Source organism: Phaethon aethereus (assembly GCF_964289735.1).
Source record: "Phaethon aethereus genome assembly, chromosome: 14".
In the NCBI taxonomy this organism is placed as follows: domain Eukaryota; kingdom Metazoa; phylum Chordata; class Aves; order Phaethontiformes; family Phaethontidae; genus Phaethon; species Phaethon aethereus.
In genome coordinates this window covers 8,615,908-8,639,806 of record NC_138590.1, presented here as the reverse complement: position 1 = coordinate 8,639,806, position 23,899 = coordinate 8,615,908, and the positions used below count along the sequence as shown (strand labels likewise).

Here is a 23,899-nt window from a genome sequence, read left to right as displayed (position 1 = left end):
TTAGACCAGATTTGATGACAGATGACCGTTGGGTGATAATGGGTTTGCGGTGACTGACCTTTAAGTCAGTCATTGAAGATGATGTGGCAAATAAAATATCTCTCTAGCTGCTTGGAACAGGTATCTGCACTGACGTGTTTCAGCACATGCTTCCTTTCAGGTCAAGAATACACTTAATCTAAAGAGATTCTACCTCTAAGGCTGGTACTGAAATAGAATGAAACAATTTCAGGGATGAGAATTATATGCATATCATGCTGCACTTGGTAAATTAAGCTCAGAACTGTATTTCTGCTTTTACAAGGGTGTTGATTGTAAAATAATTAATTGTCATTGATCTATGTACTACTTAGTAATGCACTTCGTCTGAGAGCAGCTACTGATTCTGGTTTAATATTGCATCATATACTGAGAAATGTTTCCAAGGAAGTCTTAGCCATGTGGTTCACTGACTGTACTGGCATTTGAAATAAACGATCTGTTTTGGTTTTTCTCCTATTGCATCTGCAGACTATGGAGAGGCAGAAGACTCTTACACGAAGGCTCTGCAGATCTGTCCAGCCTGCTTCCAAAAAGATAGGGCTGTTTTGTTTTCAAACAGAGCTGCTGCAAAAATGAAACAGGTGAATATTCTTTTTATTTTATGAAACACAATATATTGATTATATGACAGATGCAATAACAAAATCATTAGGGGTGCATAAAGGAGAGCAAAGCAATAAAGCTGTTTGCAAGTTTTGCTGCTTGCTCAGTCTCTTATGCTCCCAGTAGAAGTGCTAGTACGCTTGGTTTTACTGAGGGTTAATACAACCTGAATGTTGCAATTGGAACAGCTGTTCAAAGTTGCTCTGCTGCATTGTGTTTAACACTGATTTTTCTTTCATTCTCTCTATTTTAATGAAATTTAAAGTTCATGTGGAACAGATGTCTTTAAGCATGTTTAGTTTATGCAGACCATGTATTAGATTGTTTAGAATTGTAGCTAGTTAATTTTTTTCCTAAAAGCCTGGATTGTCATATACTTGTCGTCCTTTAATTGGCTCAAATGCTTTGAGGCATAATCAGGACTTCCTAACTATGGCTTTATTAATTTAGTTACTCTGTTTCCTTCACAGTTGCTATACAGTAGGCCAGACCTACATAGTAGGGTTCTACTACCTAGTAGTAGAATGGCTGCAGCTTTCTTCATATGTTTTCTGTTACTTGACCAGGGACAGGTGCCCACATGTTACCAGAATCAGCAATACACTTAAGTAGCATGGGAGGCATAGAACACAATCTGTCTAAACAGTAACTTTCACTTCTTTAGAAAGAGGAGATACTAAGAGTTCAGGAGAAGTTACTCACTATTTTTGCCTTTGTTTTTAAGATTAAATTGTTATAGAAAAATAGCACAGCAACTCCTTAACCTCAGTTTGCCCTCCTGCAAAGGGAACTTTCTTGCAGTTTTCCTCCAGTATTGAGGCAGATGCAGTTCTGTTTAGAAATGTATCTTGCAGCTGAATTTAGGCATAAATAAATAAATCCTTACTCAGCATAGTGTATTCTTGTTCAGCTAGAATTATCTAACTTGCTGTTGGGGTACTGAATTGCTTGAGCAGACAAGAAAAAGCTGGAATAAGGTCTGTTATAACAGATGCTGGAACCTTTCAAATACAAAATCTGTAAACTGAAAAACCTCCACATAATCCAGATGTTAACTGTTCATATCAGTAGGAAACTAATCCAATAGTCCCCAAAGGAGCCCAAGATGATAAAAGAACTGTGCACAAACTAGTGTATCTCACCACTATAGATCAGTGGAACATGACAGACCAATACATTACTCTGAAAATAGGTTCATATTGTTAATAACTTCCCCATTAAGTTTGTTCTTCCATACCTGCTGCACGCATTTGCGTTGCACCACAGTACAAGCTTATGAGGCAAGAATCTGTGAGACAATTTATGTTTTGTGGAGGAGAAAATAGTTCATTGGGTGTAGTAAGATTACTAATACTTAGATCAACAATAGAAGATTTTTATTTTTTTTAAAGCACTTCTAGTTTGCATGAAAATAGCTGTCTCAGCTCTTTTGTTTGTTGTTTGGTTTGTTGGGGTTTTTTTTTTTCTTGTTTCATTATAAGCAGACTGGCTGTCCCTCATCTTCTAACTGTTGTTGTTTGGGTGCACTAAAATCTTGTCCCTACCACTGCTGGAAGTCTCATGCATTGTCCCTTGTAGAGAAAGATGAGTTAGTGTTAACGGCAGTGTCTGCTTTCCAAATGTCTTAGCTCACACAGACAAGAATTTATCTGGGAGTTTTGGGAACCATCTATCCCAATGCCTTAATTGACAAAGGTAGAAAAGCCGTAGCTTGGTTAAGCCGAGGCCTGCAGTTGTGACTCGGCCCTTTGACTGTAGCTTGCTGCCGGCTCTTCAGTGCAGACCGATTAGTGGGGCAGCCATGCAATTTGGACACTGGCAGCCTTCACAGAGAGGAAGCTAATCACTGATAAAGAGCTTTACATCAGAAGCAACGGTATGAAAAGCCTTGATTACATGAAATCCCAGTTCCTCGGAACGCGAGACAAACCTTTTTGCTTACAATTGTAAATAATCTGTTTCCCAAGAAATACGACTTAAGTATAAGAAAACTGTTTTGTGTTCTAGGACAAGACGGAAGCTGCCCTAAGTGACTGCAGCAAAGGTATGACTTTTCTGAATGTGTGCTGCTCTTATGCTAGATCTTTCATATATAAATTATGCCAGTTAGTGCCTTACTGCAGAACTGTAATTTTGGGCATAAGGGTCTTTAAAGAATTTATAGAAAAACTGTGGTGGAAGACACCACACTGAATCTAGAATTATTTATATTATGTATTTTGTAAAATGTCTATCAAACTTCTCCTTGTCTGTAATAATTTACTTTCTAGTCTCTTGTGCCAATAAGGCTGCTGTTTGGACTTCTTTTTAATAGGAAAGTCTTTTTATCATGGAAGCTGTTTCCTTATACCTAGTATTTTAAACACACTTCCACCTGCCATCCCGCCCCCAATCTTGATTTAATCCCAAATTCCAAAGAACAGTGAGGCCTTGTAGATTTAAAAGCATTATCAAGGCCCTTTTATGCAATGCTTTTGCTTTGTCACAAGGGCTTATGCTCTCCTGTTCTTGTCCTGCATAGTTTTCTCTCTGTAACTTCTGGTGAAATCATTTCAGCTGTGCATGGCTTTATTGCTTCCACCCACTCACCCATGCTCGAATATTTGTTAAACTCCCCATGACAGCTGGGAAAAAAAGTCCAAATTACCAATCAGAAAACTAATGCAATGGCTGGATGCCAGTACTGCTTGTACAGTAAATATGAGTTTGCACATGCTAAAAGTGTTATTGAAGGTAACAAATTCTAGCTGGCCTCTGTCACTTTGGGAGTTTGCCTAGTTTTGGTGGTGGTGCATTTTGAAAAACACTTCTGCTAATTTTGTAGTGGCTGAAAAGGAATCACTCTGCTTTGCAGTAGTGAGACTTAAACCTACCATCGCTTAACACTCCCCAGGGACTTGGCTTACAAACTGCAATGCAACACTTGGAGAACAGCAGAACCTGCAACTTGCTGACTGTAGCATTGTCTTTGTTTTTCCTGAAGAAATAAGCTAGAATATTTAGCTAGATAATCCTACCTTTAATTGTCCTGAGAACCATTTTAATGGGTTACTAATTATAAAATGGGCAGTCTTTCATATGATGAAAAATGGATAAAGAAATTCTTGAGAAACTACCATTTGCAGGTTACTGTTAAGTTTAGCATTCAGTCTTAACTGCATCTGTAAACATGGTCATGGCTGCCAAGGGAATAATAAGAAGAAAAGCTTAAATTCAGTCAGTAAGCCCGTCTGCTAACTTGTAGAGCTAATATAACTGTTTGTGGATTCCCAACACAATTTTGACTGACTGATATTAAATTCAGGACACCAGTAGTTCTCCTGGAGTTTATTTCAACTCAAACTGAGATAAGCAGGGAAATGCTTAGTTTCCCTGCTATGTTTATCTTTAGGCATATTTAACTTCAGCTGTAATCTAATAATATACACTTACTAAATATATAAAAGCTGAAAAATACCTTACAGGTCCTTACAATTTCTGAAGCATCGCTTAAAATCTCTGCATATATAATATTGCAAAATTAAATGGTTTTGCATTATAAATTACTTCTGTCTGTGATAGACATGAAATGAAATAGGATTAGTTGCATTAGACTTTCCCAGGCAGATGTATGCCTTTCTGAATTACAACTTAGCTTTTAAACTGTAACTCTGCTTGATTCTAAGCTACATTATAAATAGAACTATTAAGAATTTGATACACACTTAAGAATTCATTTGAGAGGTGTAGAAACGTTTCAAGTAAAATACTCTGCTTTGTTTTTGTTTTCTAGCTGTGGTACTAGATCCTAACTATATTAGAGCTTTGCTGAGGAGAGCAGAACTATATGAAAAAACCGAAAAACTAGATGAAGCTCTGGAGGATTATAAGGCAGTCCTAGAAAAAGACCCATCAGTTCATCAAGCCAGAGAAGCTTGCATGGTAAGCCATTTTAGTATACTTTGGCCTAACTTTAAACCAAGGACTTTTCTTTCCAATTCTAAATATTCAATGCTGTTTATGCAAGCAGCTTCATATGCAGTGGTGATAACTTTATTTCCGAGTCTGAAAGCATAGTGGTTTTCTCATCTGGTTTTACGTAAGGAAGATTATGGGAACTGCTGCAGCTTCCATGACAAGTCTCAGGTCCATAAAGCGTAGTCCTCTTTTAACCTTTGTGAAATGAGTGAAAGTAAACATGTGTTCTGAGCTGTAGGCGTGTAATTACATGTTTAGCTGTTGAATAGCGTGCGTGCGCACACACACACACTTCATTTGAGTTTTCTGACTGAGGCTGTTAATTGTATTTATGCATGTGCTAGAAAAGGTTGCCTGAACCACTGCTGCATTTTAGTAGCCATCATTTCGATAAGGATCTGCAATTTTGAGATCAGAATACAAGCACCCTATAATACAGTACTTGCTAGCTGTTTAATTAGTACTAGAGAGTCTGGTTTTCTTTAAGTAGAATTATTTTTCTGATTTGATAAATTTGCAGTCGAATGCCTTTACGACATAATTATAAAATAATAACTTTTGTGATGACTTGATTATATAACTTTGAGAATGGCAGAAAGACAGGATTCTATCAGTCTGTATCTATCTTTGTAGCTACTTTAAAATTTTGATGGTTTTGTTTCTTGATTTAGTTCTTTTCTGTTCCTGTTCTTTGCCATGCCTTGTGTGTGTATTGGCTACTTCGAGTTATTTTACTAATAGTGACTGAAGGCTGCTATTAATCTTCAAAAACTTAGCCTTTCATGTTGAAGAAAAAGGCACCTTACGGTTGCAGACAGAACTCTCTCCTGATTCAGTTATTTTCTTCATTCTTAAAAAAAAAAAGAATTCTGCAGCTTAGTACTATGTTCCAATGTCCACTTTCAATCACATTACAAATACTTCAGGATCAAACATTTCTTGCAGAATCTTTGCTATATCTCTGTAAGTGTAAGGAAATGCTTTAAAAGCTTCGTTGGCCTTTAGGATGTGTCAGCTTGGATGAAAAAAGGTAAACCTCTAGCACTTCCTGAAACCCCAATCTAACATGTAAGTAATCCCTGCTCAATGGGGATTTAAAGTCACTGCCACAGACTGCTGATTTGAGGTTTTAAGTAACTCTTTGTGTAAAATACCAGCAGGAAGTGATTTTTCCAGTGATATTTTGTATGTTAATGCTCAGTGTGGAAAATAGCTGTGGATTTGACAAGTTCAGAGGGCCTTTTCACAATGGTAGCAAGAAGGGAAATTTATTTTGTGCAGAAAGCTCCTCTTACAGGCTGCTTGCTGTTCTTATTATTTAAAAGAGGTTATGAAGGCTGTGTTGAAAGGACAAGTGTGGTAGAGATGTGGCCAGACAGCCTGTGGTTTTGAAGGAACATGTGCTAATGACAGGTAGCCATTATAAAAAGTACAGTGGTGGTCACTTTTTATCCAAGTGGGAGCTTCAGGTCGTGGTAGGTGAATGGTTTGCAAGCACCAGAGAGCCTGGAAAGAGCTGACCATCTTCTGCAGGGAAAACAGCTGCTGAACTAGTCTTTACTTCCATTTTAAGATAAATGGATGCAATTTTAAAACGCAGTTCTTAGTTGGGTACCCAAATCCATGTGCCGATACTTGACTTTATTTATATCTGATTAAATTTTCAAAGTGTGTCGTTATTTTAGTTCAGCTTCACATCAGTGAACCTGCAACATATTCTGCCCCATAAAGGGAAAAGAAGAAAAAAAATCATTTGCTTTGTCCACATTATCTCTAAAACCACTTTCAATATGTCGATGCAGAAATATTTTTGAAAGGTGTAGGTTTAACTTTTTTAACTCTCCATTTGGGAAAACAAATCATTAGTAGTGATTCCCCCCACCTTCCCCCATACTGTTGTGTTGTAAGTGACAGATTAGAAACTGCTTTTATAGCATATTAGATAAGAAGCCGTGCCTGAAATTACTTCCTTTGGGACTGGATCAGTTGCACTGATGGTAGAAAGATACTCTGCTTAACTATGTAACTCCTGTTAAGGGTATGGTTTCACAAAACAGCTAAACTGCTGCTTACAAAGCTGTCCAGTTGCTTTCCTTGTGCTAGCACTGGTACTAGCTCGTGTCTGGCCCTGGGGGATGGCTGGTTCTATGTATGAGTCTGGTAGACAACTAACTCTCCTGAAGGGAAAAAACAGCAACCAAAAAGCCCCAAAGTAAATACTTTTACATTGCCTTGGCTTTTTGCAGACAGACAAGTCCTACTGCAAATGCTAGTGAGAAAGAAAGAAGACGTGGTCGAGGCAGTGCAGGAATTGGGGCTATCCCTTTTGGCAGCACCCACTGACAAGGTCAGTTTACTGTACTGTGAAATGACCCCCTGATGCTTGTTGCATGCATCTGGTTGAGAGCAGGAGAGCACTTTATCACCTAGCTCTTGGCAATGGGTTAATAAATGACAAGCTTGTCAAACATCATTACTGCGTGGGTAGTGAATATGATGGGTCCATCCCAGTCTAGGAGATAGTATTTATGTTGGCCTTGTTTCTAGTCTCCTAGCTGAGACTATAGTTGATTTGATCCAGGAATTCAGCCAAGGAGTCTGCTGACATTTCTAAAGGAAACAATGGAGTTTAGTATCTGTAGCTTGTAGTCTTTTAGCATTAGACGAGCTCCAGAGCGAGGCCTAGTGTAATCTAGACAGTTACTTGGTGGAATAGTGTGTAAAGAGTGCATCTTAGCAGCTCATCATACAAAGAACTGTGAAAGTCAGACAGATTGTTATGAACCACCAGTAGGACTCCACAGATTAAGACTTGGGAACGCTGTCAGTAGTTGGTACAAAATATAAGGAGTTTAAAATACATATGTTTTGGCTGATTGGAACCCCCTGAAAGTATAGATACTGTCCTTTATGCCTCTTGCAAAATCACTATTTTCTTTCAGTGAGTATGCCTCTAATAGTCTCTCAAAAGAGCCCTTGCTCAGTAGCAGTGGAGATTTGGGCTAGAAGCGAATCATAAAGCGTGCTGCTGTTCTTTCTGGCCATCTTTTAGGAATGTTTTAGAACGATCAGTAATTTAGTCTTAATATTTGTAGCTGGGAATACAGAGGTTGACTGTTTTCATACACCTTCTGCTCCTTGACCTCATTTTACTAGACAGAGGCTTTAGGCTCACATGTGGTGCAGAACAACTTTGTACAAAATGCCGTCAATTGACAGTGCAGTGGGATTTAGGACGTTCTGCCCTGAGCTGGTCCTGTTCTTTGTCAAGTTTCAGGGTAGAAACAAGCTGTTCAGACTGGAGCTTAAAACTCCCCCCTTGAAAAATTATTAAGGAAATACTGGCAGCTAGTTTTACACTTTTAAAAAGATTCATAATCTCTAGATTTTGTCATACCAAAACCATTCCAGCTCTAATGTTGACTCCACATGGTTAACGTATCTAATATGTAGAAGACTAAGAAGCTTTGCTTTATTCTAAGGTATGTTGCTCTTTGCAGATATATCGTAGCGTTTTTTCCCCCTCATTGGTAATGAAAGTGATGCATCAAGAGAATCTGCAAATTAGCTTCATTCACCTTTAGAGCAATATTTGTCTTTCCTGTACATAGAAAATATTTCACATACTGCTTTAGGGAATGTCATGATCTTGTTAAATGACAGTTTAAAAATATTAAAGATGCAGTAGTTCTTTGCTTTGATTCCTGATTTGGTAGCTGCTCTAAAATTTCAGTACTGTTTATATTTCAGGAGTACAGTGCTAGTGTTTTGACTTAAATCCTAGTGTCGCACACTTTAGTTACTTTTGACATCTTCAATGCCGAATTAAACAGTTTGAAATTATAATGTTTTGTGGTCAAATAATCCCTGTTGATGCTTTCCCAGAACGTGTTTAATTATATGGTATCAATCTTTAGGTTTTGTTTTTAGCAGGTGTCTAAGTCTTGTGTGAATTTTAGCTTCAACACAGTTTTTGAGGGATTGGCAGGCCAGATAAACTTATTTACCAGAAGCAGCTGTACTTTGAGATAAGTATTATAAACACCAGATAAATAGCTGTCCTTATGGACACCTTTCTGTAGATAACTAACCTGGAAAATACATTTCTGGAGTGAGAAATGCTGAGTCTTTGGAACAGTAGTATTCAGACAGACAAAACATGGAGTATGTATTTCAGATTTGTGTCTTCATTTCCTGCTAAAGCCTAATGCCCAAATGTGGGAGAGACATGCTATATATGGCAAACTCATCCAAGATTCAGCAAATCTCACAGCCACAATGCAAACTGAATTTAGAGCCTGGGGATATCCACACATGTTTTCTTGCAGGCAGCTTCGGTCCAGATCTGCACCCAACTTAATAAGCCCCTCTGGGTCAGCAGGAGTCAGATGAGGTCTGACTGGGCTAATTAGATCTGGCTCACTGGTGATGATGCTGGGCCTGGGCTGGTTTCAAGCTTACCCATACAAATACAGCTGCATTATAATCCTTAGTACTTGTATTTCTGTTTTGCTTTTTTTCTGGGGTATACCACCTCTCTTCCCTACCACTATAGAAAATGAACCGTATTTGCCTGTGTTCACCAGTGTATCCTGCACTGAAGAGGAGAGGAATAGTCAGTGGCTTGTCAGTGGCTTTTTCTTGAGTTCAACATCTTATTTCACTGTAGCAGTGATACCAGGATGACAAACCTATCCATGATGACTGGAGCTGTAAATGACAGGAAGGAACAAGATTAGGAAATGAATTCTTTAACTATGTTGAGAAGCCAATTACCACAAGGGAAGTGTATCAGGAGTGAATTCCACACCTGTTACCATAGTCTCCAACTGTAATTAATTTTATAGGCTCATAATTTACTGATAGCACCATTACAGCACATCTGTTTTACTTGCTATGACGTCCATGAGAAGAGACAGCATAGTTATGCATATAATTGCAGGCAGAACTGCCAGAATTATAAAGTAATAAGCATAGTATAAAAGCTTGAACTAGTACTTCTGAAAAATACAAAAAAGATGTCTAAAAAATTCCTGTCATTCATAACCTATTTTGTTTTAATACTGTATTTAAGTGATGTATAGAAAAAGCAAAATTTAAATGATACAATGGTAAATTTAGTTGTAATTAATATAAAATTCTAATTAAATTGATCGTTACAATCATATAGCAAAACACCAGTACTGTGTAAGGATGGAAGATGAGCCACAGCTGTTGTAGGCATAAATGGGAATCTCAAAGCATTATGAATGCATAGACCATGCAGTTACATAATGCTCATTAGAAACGTGTGATGATAAGCTTGTTTGTGATGGTGTGACAGATTTTAACGCTGGTGCCAGTTCTGAGGAGGGAAAAAGCACATTAATGAACTGTTACTTGGACTAGTACTTGCTCAGGATGAACTGCTGGAGTTCCTTCCTCATGATCAGTTGCCAAATGAAGGCCCTTATTTGTAATGCCCTGTCATCCTTAGAACTATACCATATATTGCATAATAAGGTGCTGCTCAAACTATGTCCTGAGGTTCATAGACAGTTAATTTGGTGATCTTCTGATAAATATTTGTATTTAGAAGACATCAGTGTTTTCACAGTATGAATTTCCCTGAAGTGTGATGCCACTGAGAACTAACTTGGATGTTTTCTTCATTACTCCTGTGTTCATGTTCAGAAGTCATGCTGTTCTTGCTTAGTTCCTCTAGCCTCTCTTCCCAAATTTAATGTGTGAGCAGAGGAGGTAGGACTAAAATATACTTTAATTGTAAGCCTTTTAAATTCCATAAGCTTTTCAGTTAAAACCCCAAGCAAACAGATCAGATCTGTTTTTCAGCAGTAAAAATGTGTGCCTGTATGAAACCTGCACTTACAAGTTACTGTTTATGTGAACTGATGCCATAGGATGAATTACAGGTTTCCAAAATAAGATGAAAGTGTGGTTTGACATAAGGATTCCTTTTAAGCCATAAAGAGTGTATCCTGGGTATGTGTATGAAAATTCCATAAGCTTAACCCACAGTAAAAGCATGGGTCTAATTCCCATTTTTATCTCTCTCCATAGCGATTACCTAGACAAATTGAAGAGCGGAATGAAAAATTAAAGAAAGAAATGTTAGGTAAGTAGTGTGTACATATAACTTGCATAATGATCTTCATAGTGTACCAGAAAAATAAAAATGCATGAGCAGAATCTCTTGTATAACATTTGAGGAAGGTAAATCTTAAAGGAAGTACTTTTTCTGTGTTAAAACTGATTTCTTCATAGTTCACTGTTGCTTGGTTTCACCTACGGTAAGTTCTAGCCAAATAATTCTCCCATACAGAAAAGGCTATTAGTTAAATTTAAAGAGAGAAATACTTTTTCAGAGAGTACTATTTTTCCAAGAATACTATTTCCAGGAGTATAAACAAGACCTTCTAAAACAATTTAATATTAATGTATGTAAAAGCAGGGGGAAATGGTTTGAAACAGACCAACTGCTCTGCCCTTTCTCTCTGCAAGTAAACCTTCAAAGGAAACATTCCCAAGAAAGGGATAAAACAGGGTTTTCACTAAACCTTTACATATAAAGAAGTCAACCAGCTGTAATAACTGAGCATGTTTGATCTTGTGTCTGAAGAAATAAATTTTGTCCTTTTTGTAGCACATCCAACCTCCAAGTCTTCATGTTTACCGTGATCTATATAGTATTTCAGTTCTGTTTGCGTGGAAACTGAATTAGACCTACCTAGTGTCACAAACAGACATCTGGCCTTGCTAGGAGTGGAATTAGGTTTCCTAACTGCATAGCTCATTGTCTCTTGACTTTTTACAATTCTATACGAAAGGATACTATTGACTCTACTTCTTTGTAGAAAAGAGAATTTAATTAATATAACTCATTTGATTGCATGTGCCCCCATCATCGTGTTGTATGGTATTGCTTGGATAATATCTTAACTGGATTGATGTATTTCAAAAGGACAACTACTTAAATAAGATTGCCAACAAGGTTGGTTTTCATGTGTAATCTTAAGTATAAAGCACTTCCTTGCACCACTCACAGTGTTGCGGTGAAACTAACGGTTTTGGAGGGAACCTCCTGCCCAAAAAAAAAGTGCCGTCAACATTGTCTCCTGTCTCTTAGTTAACAGGGTTTGTTAATTCTTACAGGTTCAGGCACTACATAAGCCAACCTGACATTCTGGTGCTTTTTAAAATGAGTTTTTCTTTTTATATACTCTTTTCGTTTGTACTGTTTAGAAAATCCACGCAAAAGAGTAAGGACAAATGACAGTATAAGATTAACTGTCCTTAACCTGTGTCAGAAATAGCTTTCAGTAGTTGCCTGTTTATTCATTCTAGGTGTGACATGTAGTAGATGAAATGCTATTTTAAGATGAGTAGGCTTTGAGGGTTTGGGATGGGAAAGGGAAAGACAGTGTTTTGCTATTCTGCAGAGAATCAGGTTAAATAAATTCAGTCTGTCTTGCATACTATAATTCTTAAAATATTTGGGAAGAAGAGACTGTTTCAAGGGCTTATGCTGAAGCTGATATTTTTCTTTATTTTTTTTTCTTGCTCTGCAGGGAGTCTGATTAGCTCTTGCTTTGTACCTGATTTGACCTAGTAAACTTGCAGTGAGGCTTTCTAGAGCTTTACATCATCAGATTCTGTTTCTGCCATTGTTCTTAGAACAAACCATAAATAAAGAAGGTTAAATGTGATAGTACTATAAATAAATGACAAATGCAGAAAATCTCCAGAAGGATTGTGCCCAGCTGTAGGACATGGGATGGGTTTCAACACAAAATAATGTGAAAACAATTCCTGATCGTTTTTGAACTCTCCCTTTGTACCATTGTTACCAATGTCTAAAGGGCCTTGCTAATCACAAGGGACTAAAACAATAAATCCGGCTTTATACACTGCCATTACAAACCTAGTTCTATACTGCTAATCTTTGCCTAGATTGCAGACTAGATGTGATATTTTTAAAAAGTGTTAATCCAGTGGCAGACAGAGTTTCAGAACTGAACTGGTCTTTTGGGAACTAGTTCAGGCTGTTTATATTGGGATTCTCAAAGAAAGGAATCCCTTCTGAATGATCTCACATACATGCAAGGAGATACCCTGATGTTTACTGTTGTAAACAGCCACGAAAACCAGACTAAGAATGGGGTAGTACAGCATATACCCCTGTGTTCATCTACAACCTTTGTGTGTGACAGAATTCACATAAATTGTCACATGTATCGTTAAAATTATATGGTGTCAATTGGGCAGGTGATTGCTAGTGTAACGCGAATTGAGGATTTCTTCTATAATACATTCTCTTGATAGAACACTTCAAATTAAGTTAGGAATGTGGGCAGCAACAAGACTAATTTTTCTAAGTGTTATAAAATTCCCTGTGAGATAGCAGTGATCTCATGGATGTAACGATGAAGGCCTGGGAAGGAAGTACTTCCCGAGGTTTACAAAATGCCACTGTTCCGTCTGAGGTCAAGGGAAAACTCTTAACAATTGAAAAAGGGATTTTAGGTGGGAGTTCTGGAAGGAGTGAAAGAAGATAAACTTGCTATAGCGTGGTGGTTTAGAGATTTCTTTGGATTGTTTTTGTTGTACAGTGTATTTGTTTTAAGCTGTTTCAACTTTTCTTTTTCAAGAACTTTGTATTTACCGAGTACTGTGTCAGAATAGGCAATTGCTTGTGGTAATCTGTTAGGAGACTATCTGACTACCGGTTAAATGGTGCCAGGCGTGCACGGATTTGTTCCCCCGCCCTCTCATAGGGGAGTCAGCTCAGGTGTCTGGGATGTACCCCAGAGTTTTTGGTTCCAGGAGAGCAACTCAGATGCATCCTAATAGTTCCAGGCTGGGCCTGGTCCAGGAGTACTGACATTAAACTTAAATTAATAACTAACAAAATGTTTAGAAAGAATGTCATACTTCATGCTTTGGCTCCTTTGAAGTTCGAATATTGAATTGAATTCTAACTTTAGTCAATGAATCAGCCGGTAACATTGTTTTTCTAGGCTTTTATTCTTTCAACTAAGTCCTAGGATACCCAACTAACTAACACTTATGAGAACTGGAGCTGTGTACAAACAAACCATAATAAATGGAGTGCATCTTCCTCCTTCCCCAAGTGTGTTTCCTGTTTTCCAGTGCTACAGCTCATTACCACATAGTTTGTCAGAAGCTGAAACCACTTCTTAAGTGATTGTGTGTAAATAAGTCAAAGTACACATTCTTGGCTGGATTTTTCTTCCAGACTACCTAACAATGAATTCTTGCGTGCAAGTGGTAGCACATGTGATTGTTGAAGTTGATGTCACTAGAAAAAACATGTTTTGTTGCCAAACCAAGTCCTTTCTGCTATGTGTTCTGCAAGGGTCTAACTTTTCCAGAGCTGACATTTGTATTTAAATTATTTTCACATTTCCAATTCAGCCTTTGCAGGTTAGTGCTGCCACTTTGCAACTGAAGTTTGCTCCGCATGAACTAACTCTGAGTTTCACATTAATGAAAGTTTAACCTATAGCACACTTTGAAAGTAGCTTATAAATCCATGTCGCTCTTTCCCTTTATGCTTTCAGAACATGAGTGTCCTCTGCCTTAGTAATTACTCAGGATATGAATATATACTGACCATTTTCTGTGTTCTTTTTTATTTCTCTTCTGACTTTAAAGCCAAAGATTGCCAGGTATTGTGCAACAAGCTAGTCTTGTTTAGAGAAACTCTAATTGTCGTGATAACTAGGAACAGCTCCTCTGGGGAGAGGGTATGAGAAGAGGGGAAGTTTGGAATACTTTTAGGAAGGTTTAGCAGCTTGGGGGCTGTGACAACAGTAGAGTTTTCTGCATGGCTACAGGGGAGCCAAGTATATTGGATATAAAAAAAAAAAGCGGGGGGGGGTGGAACATATGCCAATCTGTGTAACCCATCTGACATAGACAGAGTTCATCAAATGTAATTAAAAACTATTGGGACCTTCAGCTGAAGTTATAAAGGAGTGCATTCCAGAAGATAATGAAATGCACCTGATTATCAATATGGTTCATGGGAAGGCCTATCAGGCCGTATCCCCTGGGCCTTTCTGCCAAGAAGAGATTTTTCCAGCTATGTGAGATCAGCAAAGATATTTATTAGACTTAGTACCTAAAGAGTTCTGTTCTTTTCTTCTGGTACTGAAGGATGTTTTATTTGCAACTAAGCTGCTAAACCTCAATACTGTATATAGGGAGGTCACTTTAAATAGTTCAAAACAGAGCTAATATACAGTTACTTTTAGTTCAGTCCTTACTTACCATTTTGGGAAGGGAAAAGGATTTGCCCTTGCTCTTTTAACTGCTTAAGAAATGTTGTTGGTAGTACAGAAGTTATACAAAGATGAGACCTCATCAGCAAATTTGTCTTTTATCCAAAAAAAATTCTTAACACAAACAATATATAGCTTTTCAACTTCCAAACATCACATTAACACTAGCAACTATGCTAGAATTATTGCCAGAAAGATTGAGTAGCAATTAATTTTGGCTGTTCCATCTTAATGTAAATCATGAGAAATCTTTTTGTGCATCTGCGTTTTGCAACAGGATGTTCCATTGCAGTTTAGGTGAGTAATGAATCAGAGTTCTGAGCCCTAAATTGATTTTTAGCCGTCAGTTTTCTTGTTAACCTCTGAATGTTGCTTTGCTGAAGAAGTTGAGCATGCTTGAGTTCCAGGTGAAAAGTAGACACTTAGTAGTTTAGGCTCTCTAAAATATAAAGAACAAGGTCTGTGAAAATATGGTCTCAGAGAAAAGAATGTGACCCTGCTCAGGGACAAATGAGTGTTTGACTGCTGAGAACTCCTCGCAGCTGAGTCACAGCTCCTCATGCCTTTTTCCTTCCTTCAAGCACAGTCTCTGTTTTAAGAGAGCTTTTCTTTGGGGGGAGGGGGAGGTTGGATTTAACTACAGATCTTAATTTAGGGATGAAAGGAGAGTGGGGGAGGAGGAAATAGTGTTTTCCTACAATGATGGGTTTATGTGCACCAAGATAGCAGAAGCAGAGCTTTGGGCTTGAGTTCCCGGAAAAGGCAAGGCTTTCTTTTGCTTCATTAACAATTTATTAAATCTGGCTGCACCAAAAGGCATTGCTGTGTGTGTATTTAAGTGATAGAACAGGAAAGTGACCTGTGGCTGTATTGTTTTAATTATCCAATTCACAGTGAGATGAAGATTAAAGTATTAAATATATCATCTGGTCTTTAGCTTCTCCCAAAGAGCTGGCCTAGCTACAAGCAAGAATACCAGGGCAGTTGTTCTGCTTGTTGGCTCTAGTACGACCGGAAAAGAGCCATCGTACTAACACCGATTAGAAAAGAGCTTTCACAGCTTCCTGAAATGGGCAAACTCATCTGCCTGCTCCTGAGCCAGCTGCAGTGCCTGGGTAACTGGTGAACTGTTTACAGCTGACTCCAGCAAGGCCAGACTATGCCAAGATTCTTCCACCAGTAGACAAGGACCCTTCTTACCCCAAACCTGAAACTAAGCAATGACCAAATGTTTGTCTAGAAGTACAATAGCAGCTCTTCATCCCAGTCACAGAGATGCTATGAACAACTTCATAGTTTTATAACCAAAATGCTTTTAGGATACAATATAAAATTAACCTAATAGTTAGCTTTAAACGGGTGTAGCTTTAAAACAAAACCCCACCGTCAGTACAAAGAAGCTAATCCCAGCTGAGCCACTCGCTGGAGTGACTTTGGCCAGATCACACATCAACCTCATCTGTTAATCCAAATGGAAAAAAAAAAAAAATTGCAGGGAAATTGTCTCTTTCCAATTAGCTGCTTTTGTAGGCTAAAGTTGTCTTTTTTTGCTGTGTGAGGCCATGGAATTTCCATGTTGACTCTCAAAGACCAATCTTGCCTTAAAGTAATTACACAAATCGCTGAAATACACCCAGTTGTGAACCAGCACTTTGATGCAAGATCTTAGTTATTTTGGAATATTTAGGAGTACCACAGTAATGCTTTTAGTTTCTTTTTGCAGGACTGAGTTGTTCCTTAGATTAAAAAGTTTACATTTTTCCCCAGCTATTGTTTCTTTTTGTATTTTCTGTGAATGTATTCCAAAAAGCTTCCCCTGGCCCCAATTCAATTTTGGAAATGTGATTGAAAAAAATAGCATATTTTGGTTTATGGTGATGGTATCCAACCTGACTTGAACTGTTGCCAGATTGTAAGAGATAAGGGGCATACTGCCATGGGGTAAGTTCGGACTTGGATAGAGTCTCTGTTTTGAGCATGGTCACAGGCCTGCAGTGTCATGCAAGGCAAATCTCTTGATCTCTTTGTACTCCGTTTGTGCAACACAAATACCGTTTGTCTCTTTCTGTTAAGAACTTCCATATGGCTTTGCTCCTTCTGTTTCTATACTTCTTTATCAGGGCTGTGAAGTTACTGCTTCAGTATGGCTCAGCAACAAAGCCTGATCTACATTCTGGCTGGTGTGTTGTAGTGAGGAAACTTCCTTGATAGCGGCAGTGATGATTGCACTGCTGGGCAGAAACTGGGTTTTCAAATAAACAAAAGAACATAGGAAAAGCAAAGAAACTAAATGATACGTGTTCATATGACTTTGCATTTAGATTCTAATATGTTAGTTTAGAAATAGAAATAAAAGTGAAGATGACTAGAAAAAGAGAGATGTTTCTCATGACTTAAGGTGGTTTGCAGAAAGCACACACATATGAGTAGGAATGTGTGTGGCATTTGCACATTTTAGTTACATGATTGTGACTACTCCCATTGCTCAACTGGATTTCCCGTGTGCAAGCTGTTGTTGTTGTTGTTGTCATTTTTTCCCCACTGTGTATGCGCACAAAACTCCCAGCAAAACAAAATCCATTGCCTTGAGGATATAGTAAAGTTAAAGCAGTGAGTAGCCTGTAGATGCAAACCTAGGGTAGGCTTCAACTTGTCGAAACTTCTCCTGTTTGTTCTTTGGGAAATTAGTCTACAATTCTGCATTGAAGCCAGGAGGAAAATAATGTTTTTCTTGGAAAAGTGACCATCTTCCTCCTTTGTCTTGTCATACCAGGGGCTCAGCTTGTGTTTAGCCAACATTAAGTTGTTACTTCTGCTGCTTCTTGTAACTTTATACATTTTATCTATTCTATCATCTCTATATAGATATGATTTTTTAAAAAGGATGTCCTTTGTTGCCCTTGCCCTTTTATAGGTGGTAGCAAGATTCCTTTTCTAGAGTCAGAAAACATGTATGATACATATATATTGATAGAAACGTTTAGATTTTATTGCTGTCTACCTTATGTATATTTAACAATGCTTGTTAAATAATCGTTGCTTAGAGCTCTTAGCAGTGGTAAGTTAGTCCTGGAGAACTGTAGTTTTGAAAATGAGTTCGTGATGTCATACTGCATGACATCATGCTGAGGTTTTTTGCAGGCAAAATGGCTGTGAAGTTGTGTGCTTCAGCTGGAACTGCTTAGTTTGCAGGTGTAATCACAGTTGCAAGGATGAAACTTGTTTTGTTTTTCTTTATATCAATATACACATTTAGAAAGGGATTTTTAATAATTACAAAGGAGCAGTTTGAACTTTGGCTTTCATTGGTTTTTTGGGTAGTCTAGGAAACTGGCTAGTTCGTTGATTGTTTACAGAGCTGCAGCTGCATCAAAAATGACCAGAACTGAAAGCTGCCAACATTCAATTTGCAAACAGAAAGTTATCAGTTATACCCAAGCCTAAGTATAGGGGAGACCAGTGCTTTGTTGTGAGCTGTTAAACTCTTGTGCCTCAAGAGCTTATAACTGAAGAAATAACGTGTTTCTGGGGAGCTATAACCACACAGCCATGACTGTCTGCAGCCACTGGCTCTTCATCAGGGCTGCCTGACAAACTGTTCAGAACCAGCATGGTGATCTCTTGTCAAACCCAAAGCTGACAGTAACTATATCACAACTGGGATTTCTTTAATTCATGTAAAAGCCTAAATATTCAACAAACAGCAGACCTCTCCACAGCATTTACCTTAAATCGGTAGAGCTGGACAGTGTAGTTGGGCATAATTCAATGGGAGTTTTCCCTCTGCTTAATACTTAATGTGTTATCTTTCCTTTTCATTGTAGGCAAACTGAAGGATCTTGGGAATTTGGTTCTCCGCCCCTTTGGCCTGTCAACAGAAAATTTCCAGATAAAACAGGATTCATCAACTGGTTCATACTCCATCAACTTTGTTCAAAATCCAAACAACAATAGATAACATTAATTCAATCTAGTTCAGCTGGCTTTCAGGCTTTGTGACCGTGTGCTTGCACATACCAGTAAAAGGATTCAGCAAACATTATTCATGCTCCCCAAGTGAAGATAAGACTCAAGCATTTTCATTTCCCTGCTTGTGAAGTTATTTACAATATGGATGTAAAGCAAGTCATTTGACTTCTCTTAGTGATAACAGTGTCCAGTGTGTGATTTTTTTTTTTTTTTTTTTCTTCCCTTGCGGTGTTTGGCTTGTCCAACAGTCAGGTTCATTATTTTGGCCCATTCAATGCTGGCAACAAAATTCTAGCAAGCAATTCAGTTGAATCAAAATGCCCACGTACCTGTAGCCAAGAACAAAGCCTAATGGTATCTTGGGGAATTAATGAATCTAGCAGAAGCACTTTTCCATGCTCAGCAGGTGGATATGACCGACAGCATGCATGGAAGCAAGCCAACCTCTTCTGTGGAATAATTTTTCTTTGTAATAAAGGCTTGGTATTTCTGTCAGTTTGATTTGTGAAGTTCTTGCCTTATTTGAGTCCTTCCCAGGGTGGTATTGTTTTAAAAAGTGCTTATAGCCACCTACAAATAACATACTTGCAAGACATTAATTTTTGAAGCATTTGGTAGTTTCTTTTTTTGTCTTGCTTATAGCAATATCAGTAAATTAACCTCAGGCCACTCTTACATCACAATTTGTTTGCTTTTTATTAATTTTTCTTTAGGTAACAAGGAAATTTTGTGCCTTCGTGTATATGTATACCCACATGCAGTTTGTAATGCTACCATAAAATTAAACTTGCTTGCCTGAGAATAATTCCTATTACAGATACCCATAATGGCAAACAAGTAAGTGATGTTAAAGTTGATTGCCAAAGATCTTCATAGTGTACTAGACCTTGAAGACTTTGAAGTATCTATCTATATAGGTAGGTACTGTTGAAGTAGTTCATTCAGATTTTGGAGAAGAGGTGTCTTGTAATTACTACTTACTGTTTTGTATTTTGGTGCTGACATGTTTACATTGGAAGCAGATTTTTCAGTTGTCTTTGTGGAGATTTCAGTACAATGATTGATTAAATAATTAGTGGTGGCTGTCTGTTGGCTATTAGTTGTCAAATTAATTTAAGGAAGTCTCTGTGTGTGTACTTAAGGACAGACTTCCAGTCTTTACACTGATACGCCTGAAGGGAATAGTCTCTCAAGCTAAGCCATTCTTGGCGCTTTATTTTTCTTTGATTGTTGTTTAACTCTGTCCTGCTGCATTTTTAGTTTTGACTTTGTGGTTACCTCTTTGTAAACTATCTCAAGTCTGCAGTGAGTGTGTGTTAAATCTATGGGAATTAAAATGTTATTGTCAAAAGAAGAGAGAAGCCCTAATTCAGAGTGAGGCCTGTGCCACCTTTAACATCTTCTGCATAATTAAAATGTCACTTAAATAACAGCAAAGAGCCTCTAGAATCTCCACATGCTGAAACTGTAACTATCCCGTGCTTTACTGGAGTAAAGTTTCTAATGTGCAAGGCTGAGTTTCCTTTACTAATAAAGTTTGGGCAAACAGGTAGGTGTGTGGATGGGAGGTTTTAAAGAGAGATTTTTCTCCTCAGAGCAGCCACGGTGCTGCTGGAGAAGGGTTTGCCAGCCAGCGACTGGATGTGTCAGGCTCCAGTGTCGTGGCGGAGGGCTGAGCTTACCCGGGCAATCCTTCCAGAGAAACTGCTGGGAGAGAAGCGTGCCCACAGCCAAGAGGCTGTGCAGGTCCAGATAGGCTAATTAGCTGTAAAACTACTCTGCTTGCTGATCTGAGCTCTTCAGAGGTGGGCAGAGCACTGGGACCAGTGTAAATGTTAATGTTCTTTCCTGAAATCTGGAACGCTGCAGAGCAAAGGTGTCCAAGCTGCTTCGAGGGAGCCCTGGGCAGAGGCAGTGCTGGGCTGAAGCCCATAAGCTTGGCTTGTGCCCGAGCTGAGGCACTTGGGTATGTCTGAATCGTGCTTCCCTGGAGCTCCTAGCTCAGCGCAGGCCGGGTAGGCAGGGCAGTTCTTGCTGTTGCAGGCTCCATGCTGCCTGCGGGTGGAAAAAGCAGCTGGCCCTGGAAGCAGTGCAGTCTGTGGGAGCCAGGCAGGCCACGACACTCACCTGACAGCAGGTGCCTTTGCGCAGGGGCTGAAGGTTCATGGAGGTGCTTGGCTCATTGCCCAACACTGGTGCCAGTCCTGCATCACTTGAAGCAGCTTGGGTCTGGGCCCGGGGTTTCATGCAGCTGCAACATACATACACATGCTTAGAGCGCACATAAATGGAACCACTTTGAAGCTACTATGGATACTTTAAATTTTCTATATATCTTTGTTATTGCCAATTAATTGCTATCTTTACACATACTGTGTGTGTATATCTATTATTTACCAGTGCATGGCTGTTGTGCAAAGTTATAAGCGGCGGCTTCTAGCAACCTGCTACTTGTCTTACAAGTTGAGTGACAAATCTTCTTTTGTCTATTCTGTTCCTGCTGCACGTCTTCAAAGGGCTGGAGGGCTGCAAGTATCCCTTCTTGGGTGGAGGCTGGTTGACTTATTCTGGAACATAAAAGCACAACACAACTTTTGAAAATACTGCCTGCTGTGCAAACACATCAAGTAAGTGGGCAGCTTCGCTGCTGGATGCCTGATGTGGACCTAGAGTTTTAAAATGAGAGGAAGAACAAATGAAGCAGAAGGATTGCACCTGATTTGATTTTCACACTTGTGTTTGTAATTTAATTGCGTTGTGTAAAAGAGGGGGGGTTAGTGTCACGGGAAATTGGGCGCACTGTTACTGAGGACTCAAATCTATAGGTCACACCTACTCCAAGTGCCACTCCCCAGGTAAAACAGAAACCTCTGAAATGTGTTATCTGCCATTACAGCAAGTTCTCCTCTAGGTAGAATTCCAGTTAACTGCCTGAAAGAAGTCCTTTCGCATTGTCCAGATCCTGAACAATTGTGTTTATTTTGCTTTTTATTTTTAAGGGGTTTTTTTTTTTGTCTAAACTAGTCATCACAGCTGCCACCAGAAGGGTAATTTGTAATTCCTCCTAATTCTGCCTGGTGTAATTGGCCATGACTGTGCCACAGTGCCAGGGTGTTCTGAGTCACACATGTAAGGCTTACAACCTCTAACAGGAAAAAAATGTTTTATGAAACACAATCTTTTAAATATAAGTACTCTTAAACCAACAAGTTCCTTGCTATTTTTTTCCAATAGTTACTCATCCTTCTTGTAAGATGCATGTGCCTTTCTTCCACTTCCAGTTGTCTGTCCTCAGCTCCCAGCCTTTGTTCCTTCTTACTCTGCCTGCCAAATAAAAAACCTTTTAGTACCCAGCCTTTTCTGCCTGAACATGTTTGCATAGTGATGAAGGGACCTGTTGGTCTTCTCCACAAGCCAAACAGACAGGGCTGCTGTAAGTCTCCCTACAAAGAACTTTCTCCAGGATTTCCACGTTTGTGTCTCAGACCTTCCTGTTTTTTGACATTTAGGAAGGGGCATCAGAACTGACACCAAGACTTGTTTCCCTTTTGCGCTATACAGAAGGCACAACATTCTTACTCACTTCTTCCTCATTTATACCCTCATAAAACGTCTTAACCTGTTTGGCCATAGGCGTGCTAAGTTCTAGACCTCCCCCTCAGCCTCTTTGGGGATAGCTGAGATACAGACCTCCCTTTCCTGCAGCTGTGGACAATGTTTTCTTCCTTGTGTTGATGCAGCCAAATGCTGAAGTAAGTCATACTTTGGGTGGCAGGCCTGGCTTACTGAGCAATATATGTTGTTCTCTGTGTTTTCCCACCACGCTGTTGCTTACCAGTGTTTTAAAGGAGTCACTTTAGATTTGCTTCTCAATCACAGATGAAAGCGTCAAACAGTAGGAGGTCTAGCAGTGATCTGAGCAGAATCTCACAGCAAACATCCCTCTTTGAAGGACAGTGGCAAACAGATCTGTCGGGGAAATAATCTTAATCCACGAGTGCATCCTTTATTTTATATTGTAGTTACCTGTAAATCTTGCGCATACTGTAGAGTGCCATGCCAGGTGACACGTCTTTATAATTAGATTTCCTAAGCCTCATTGAATGACAAGGTCTATTTCTGATGGACTTTAATTGCATGTTTGCATTTAATTCTTTATTAATGGATTTCTGATCCTGTTTTCCGATTTCTATCCCTGATGTCAGATTAACCAGCCTATGCTTACCTGGGTCTTCCTCTTTGCCCTCTGTTGCTCCACTGACCTGTCTCTGTATCCAGCAAACATTAAGCCCGTGTCTGGGCTTATTTGCAGTCCTGCTACTGTTCTGCCGAGGTGCGAACAGGGCAGCAAACACACGATCCCACTTGCTTTAAATTGAAAATACCCAGCACCAGTACTTTTATGGTCTGCAACAGGCATTTTGAGCACTGCTTTTGTTCCTAATAGATGAAAATTTCTCTTGTATCATCCTTATATTTGTTAGTCCTGTCTTTTTTAAGATTTCCTTATCAAGATTGTATTCTCTTTATAGCAACTACCTATTTTGTCTTCCCATATGCATTGTCTTTAAATTGCTGCCTTCATATCGCTGTTGAACCTCCTGTCCATATAGCCAAAGATTACCTCATTTTGTAGTTTTTTTTAAAAAATTATATTTCTTTTGTCTAGCATCTTAGAAATTTACATTTTGGTTTTTATTTTCTTACTTCTAGACAAATTTACCCAGTTTTTCCTTCTAGCTTTCGTTTTTTTAAAGCAAGGGTAGAAATGGAAATCTTATATTAGAGAGCCCTTCTAGAAATAATTTTAGGAAATGCAGAGTGCCCAATATGGCTCCAGCAGTTTGTCTTTTCATTACAAGGGCACTTGAAAAGTAGGTCTTCTGTTTTCTGGTGGTCCCATTAGTCCTGTTTCCTGAGCTTTATCATCATGCTCATCGGTATGTGCTCGGTAGCCGTTTTAGTCTACAGTATGTAGAATTGCTGCTGCTTCCTCCTCCACTTACTCTACTCTTCCCGAGTAG

At 38.8% G+C, this 23,899-nt stretch overlaps 1 protein-coding gene across 1 annotated transcript in view; it reads left to right on the top strand.

Moving 5' to 3' along the window:
* Positions 1 to 18,864, top strand: part of TTC1 (tetratricopeptide repeat domain 1) — a gene marked incomplete at both ends in the record, with an annotated part of 31,668 nt that extends 12,804 nt beyond the window's left edge. Inside the window, 5 exons of the mRNA XM_082006267.1 lie at positions 511 to 623; positions 2,653 to 2,689; positions 4,418 to 4,566; positions 10,663 to 10,717; positions 18,731 to 18,864. Coding sequence (XP_081862393.1) covers positions 511 to 623; positions 2,653 to 2,689; positions 4,418 to 4,566; positions 10,663 to 10,717; positions 18,731 to 18,864 — 488 coding nt within the window. The remainder of the gene's footprint in view (positions 1 to 510; positions 624 to 2,652; positions 2,690 to 4,417; positions 4,567 to 10,662; positions 10,718 to 18,730) is intronic.
* Between the last annotated feature and the right edge of the window lie 5,035 nt (positions 18,865 to 23,899).